The sequence below is a fragment of the Balaenoptera musculus genome, chromosome 10 (assembly GCF_009873245.2).
Source record: "Balaenoptera musculus isolate JJ_BM4_2016_0621 chromosome 10, mBalMus1.pri.v3, whole genome shotgun sequence".
Taxonomy (NCBI): Eukaryota; Metazoa; Chordata; class Mammalia; order Artiodactyla; family Balaenopteridae; genus Balaenoptera; species Balaenoptera musculus.
In genome coordinates, this window is record NC_045794.1 from 42,616,747 (window position 1) to 42,621,542 (window position 4,796).

General features: G+C 58.0%; 1 protein-coding gene across 1 annotated transcript; it reads left to right on the forward strand.

Moving 5' to 3' along the window:
• The first annotated feature begins 595 nt into the window (after positions 1 to 595).
• Positions 596 to 4,278, forward strand: KRT18 (keratin 18). Its single transcript, XM_036864672.1, has 7 exons — positions 596 to 1,110; positions 1,864 to 1,946; positions 2,232 to 2,388; positions 2,943 to 3,107; positions 3,218 to 3,343; positions 3,526 to 3,749; positions 4,092 to 4,278. The coding sequence occupies exons 1-7, from the start codon at positions 697 to 699 to the stop codon at positions 4,210 to 4,212; spliced, it is 1,290 nt and encodes a 429-aa protein (XP_036720567.1). The 5' UTR covers positions 596 to 696; the 3' UTR covers positions 4,213 to 4,278.
• The last annotated feature ends 518 nt before the right edge of the window (positions 4,279 to 4,796 follow it).

Below are 4,796 nucleotides of genomic sequence, written 5' to 3' on the forward strand. Positions count from 1 at the left end.
ATAAGATAGGGGATGAGTGTGTGCTAGGGAACAAGTGCAGGAGGGCACGATGGGAACCAAGTGTGGGGGGGGTCGAGTGTAAACAGCAGACTTGAGGCTCAGAATCGCGTTCCTCTTCCTCTTCTCCAGCCCCCAACTTTTCTTCCCCAGGACTCCTAGGGCTCCGGGATTCCCCAAGATGCCCCCTGCAGGTGGGAACTTGGGCTGCAGCTGAGGACAACGACGGAGACTCACACCCGACTCCGACACTCATCCCCCAAATTCTCAACCAGGCCTGTACCTCCCCTACCTGGGGGAGGGGGGGTACCATGACGTCATTTCCTGCCCTGAAGTCCCAGCTGCCAGAGCCAACTTCACCTGCTGCCCACGGCTGTCCCGGCCCCACTCACTCACCGCCACCCCGGGGGCTGGAGGGTGACCTTGGCAGGGCGGTGCTGAGGGGGCGGGGAAAGGCTGGGGAGGGTCAGGAACCAAGGGCGCGGAGTCCCCGCGGTCCACCTGTGGCGCAGGCTTCCGCGCTTCCGCGGCGACTCTGGTGGCGGAGGCGGGGCCTGTCGGGGGGGGGGCGGGGGCGGGTTCCCAGGGCGGGTTCCCACCCACCCCCCTCCCTGAGAGCTATAACTTGAGTTGCGGACCTCACACACTCCACGGCCCAGCACCTGAGTCCTGGCCTCGCTCTTTCCTCGCAGAACAAACATGAGCTTCAGCGCCCAGTCCACCTTCTCCAGCTACCGGTCCGCGGGCTCCGTGCAGTCACCTGGCCACCGGGTCCGACCGGTCAGCAGCGCTGCCAGCGTCTATGCAGGCGCCGGGGGCTCGGGCTCCCGGATCTCCGTGTCCCGCTCCACCAGCGTCCGGGGCGGCTGGGGGTCCGGGAACCTGGGCGCCGGGATGGCCGGGGGTCTGGTGGGTGTAGGGGGCATCCAGGGCGAGAAGGAGACCATGCAAGACCTGAATGACCGCCTGGCCTCCTACCTGGAGAGGGTGAGGAGCCTGGAGGCCGATAATAGGAGACTGGAGAGCAAAATCCGGGAACACCTGGAGAAGAAGGGACCCCAGGTCAGAGACTGGGGGCACTACTTGAAGACCATTGAGGACCTGAGGGCTCAGGTAAGGGGGCGTGGAGGGAGCAGCCCCAACTCCCAGCCACGTTTGACCCTCCAGTTATCCACTCCCCTCTTCCTCCCCCTCCCCCAAGAATGGGAATTTTAGTAGGGTGGGGTGCCTGTGCTCCTTCCCCCTGTCTATCTCCCGCCCCACCCCCAATTCCACCCGCAGAGGGTTAGGAATACCCCGAATTTCCATAGACATCGCCCCTGGTCACAGGGACCCCAAGGGTGGTGAATGGGCACAGGAGGGCCCTTCCCCAGGACAGAGTGGGAAGAGGAGGGGGGAGCTTCGCAGAGGAGTGGACAGCATAGAGGGAGGTTAAAGAGGGCCCAGACACTCTGGCTTCTGGTGGAGAGGGGACAATTGGAGGGGTTAAGCGGATGTGGCTAAGGCTGAGTCATCTGGGAGTAAACAGGAGGCCTACCGGTGGGGCGGGGGGATGCTGAACAGGTGCGCTAGGAAGAATGCTGGGAGAGGGCCAGGGAGAGAACGTATCAGTAACCGCTCACTTCCGGGCTGGCCAGCCAGCAGAGGCCTAGAAGGAAGGGCAGCAGGAGACTGGGAACCCTGGGATCTGAGACTCCAGGAAAGGAGGGAACGGTATGAGGGGGCACAGGTAGAAGGGGATAGGTATACAAGGAAAGCCTCTGGGAAGGTTTTTTCACTGAGACACATAACACCCTCCGCACATTCAGCCCACCCCATCATTGACTTCCCATTCATGGAGCAACCTCTCTGTACAATCCCCCCCAGATTTTTGCAAGTTCTGTGGACAATGCCCGCATCGTTCTGCAGATTGATAATGCCCGTCTTGCTGCTGACGACTTCAGAGTCAAGTAAGGCTGGGGGCTAGGAAGCTGGGGTCCGTTAGGGGGACCTTGTTCAGCTGTGGGTAGAGCTGGGTGAATGAGAGTAAGGCTTCCATCGATTTATTCTTCATGTAACCCAGTGTAAGAACACTGTCCCCCAAGTGCCAGGAACGGTGCTCAGAGGCTTACTGCCTGATTCCTGACTCAGACGGCTGGTTCGCAGCGGGCGTGGGGCTGCTCTTAGTAGGTGGCGTGGGTTGAGAAGGTTCAGGATCAGAGGCGGGGCCCTTCCAATCACCTCCACTCCCACAGGTATGAGACAGAGCTGGCCATGCGCCAGTCTGTGGAGAGTGACATCCACGGGCTCCGCAAGGTCATTGATGACACCAACGTCACCCGGCTGCAACTGGAGACTGAGATCGAGGCTCTCAAGGAGGAGCTGCTGTTCATGAAGAAGAACCACGAGGAGGCAAGCAGGGGCCCCTGGCCAAGCCAGGAACCAAGGGGCCAAGATGAGTCTGGGCTGGGGACTAGATGGAGCAGACCACCTGCAAGACGCCTTGCGGGGGGAGTTTAGAACTACCAGCCTGAGTGCTTCTTCATCAGGCTGTTGCCACGCTCGGTGGGTCACCTGAATTAGAGCGTGCTGAAGTTAAAAGGACATGAGTGAGAGGATGAGATGAGGACCACAGTGGAAACAGCTAGCAGTAGACGTGAGACCGGATGGAGGAGGTGAGGGAGGAAGGTACAAGGAGCAGGTTTGTAGATGGAGGGACAGGGTGAAGGGAGGAGAGAGGAACCACCGCCTGTGAGTGACAAGCATGGCGTTCACAGCTGGCATTTTACCCATCTGGAGTAGAAGGCCCGGAACTGGCAACGCCCAGAGAGCAAAGTCAAGAGATTCCCCCCGTTCTGTTCTCCAACTGATCCTGTAGGCCTCCTGGAAGAGGCAGTCACAGATGAAGAGGCTTCCCGGAGCTCTGACCCTGAGCACCTCCTCGCTTTTGTCCCTTTCTCCTTTAGGAAGTAAAGGGTCTACAAAACCAGATTGCCAACTCGGGGTTGACCGTGGAGTTGGATGCCCCGAAAGCTCAGGACCTCAGCAAGATCATGGCAGACATCCGGGCCCAGTATGACGAGCTGGCTCAGAAGAACCGAGAGGAGCTGGACAAGTACTGGTCCCAGCAGGTACACGAGGGAGAGGAATGGATGCCGGGCTAAGCACAACAGGCACGAGGGTGCGGGAGGGAGGCCGACAGAGAAGGAGGGACCTGAGGACCATATCCCGCCCCCCGCAGATTGAGGAGAGCGCCACAGTGGTCACCTCGCAGACCGCTGAGATAGGAGCTGCTGAGATGACACTCACGGAGCTGAGACGCACTGTCCAGTCCCTGGAAATCGACCTGGACTCCATGAGAAATCTGGTGAGAGCCCTCAGTGCCTTTCGCTCAGAAAGAGTTGTTTCTCGCTGTATTTCCCACTGCTCCTACCCACTACCCTAGTACCTGGCAAACAGTAGGCACTCAAAGTTTCAAAGAGGGCTGAAAGCTGCAGAGACTCTCCCTCCACCCTGTCTCACCCGACCCTCCTCCCTCTGCCCCTGCAGAAGGCCAGCTTGGAGAACAGCCTGAGGGAAGTGGAGGCCCGCTATGCCATGCAGATGGAGCAGCTCAATGGGGTCCTCCTGCACCTGGAGTCGGAGCTGGCCCAGACCCGGGCAGAGGGGCAACGCCAGACCCAGGAGTACGAGGCCCTGCTGAACATCAAGGTCAAGCTGGAGGCTGAGATCAACACCTACCGCCGCCTGCTGGAAGATGGGGAGGACTTCAAGTGAGTGGGGCTCTCCTCCTATCTGTATAAGCTGGGGTCAAGCTACCACTTCTTCCCAAAGCCTGAGCTTTTGTAAGCCCCCCATATGCCTGTTCCTTGGTACCCACTGAGCACTGGGCTGGTTCTCTGTGCGTGCCCCGAGAAGAGAATAGACTAAATATTGCTCCTAGCCGTTCTTGGAGCACAGGTGGAATTTGGCCTTCAGTTTTCCTCTTATGGAGGAAGCAGCGAAGGGGAACTTGGACATACAGGCAGGGATTGGGAGGCTTTTTTTCTCCACTTTCCTTGTTTCTCTTTTCTCTGCGGTGCTGTTTATAACTGGGGCTTTGTCTTCTGTTACAGTCTTGGTGACGCCTTGGACAACAGCAACTCCATGCAAACCATCCAGAAGACCACCACCCTCAGGCTTGTGGACGGCAAAGTGGTGTCTGAGACCGCAGACACCAAAGTTCTGAGGCATTGACTTAGCAGAAGCAGGATGCGCTGGGAAGCAGGAGGCCAATAAAAGTTGAGACGTTACTGCATATCACTTTGTGTCTTCCGTGGCTGATTTCATCCTGTGAGCATACAAATGCCCTGACTCCATAGTCCTATCTCTCTGATCAGGCAGAAATCACCTCTGAGCCCAGAGGTTTCATACGGGTTGGGGAGTGGGCCTCTGAACCCAGAGGAAGGGTCTGGGTTCTTGGAAACACCTTCTCAGAAAAAAAGAAGGGAGCCAGTAGATGGGATGGGCCAACGGCAGTGGGGAAAATTACAATAGAATTGTGAATCTTAACCTTAAAGAAAACTGATCATAAAGCCCCCACCTGACAGGTGCTCCTTAGTAGAAATATGAGCCTGAGAAGGAAGTGGAGCCAAGGACAGAGGGCAAAGGAAAGGGGAAGAGGCGAGAGACCAGAGCACGCAACTGGCCCTCCCCATCCCTGCCACCCTGCATCCATGACCCACGGCCCAGTGCTTCTCCCCACACACCCTTCCCACACTCAGCCCCCAAATCAATGGTCCCCTATGCTCTGCTCATTCACTTAATTGAGAATGGGATAT

Bases quoted from the DNA above. Each gene is read 5' to 3' on its own strand.
- KRT18 (XM_036864672.1), top strand. From the start codon at position 697: ATGAGCTTCAGCGCCCAGTCCACCTTCTCCAGCTACCGGTCCGCGGGC. The intron at 3,344-3,525 runs GTGAGAGCCCTC...CTGCCCCTGCAG, and splicing joins TGGACTCCATGAGAAATCTG to AAGGCCAGCTTGGAGAACAG. The intron at 3,750-4,091 runs GTGAGTGGGGCT...CTTCTGTTACAG, and splicing joins GAAGATGGGGAGGACTTCAA to TCTTGGTGACGCCTTGGACA.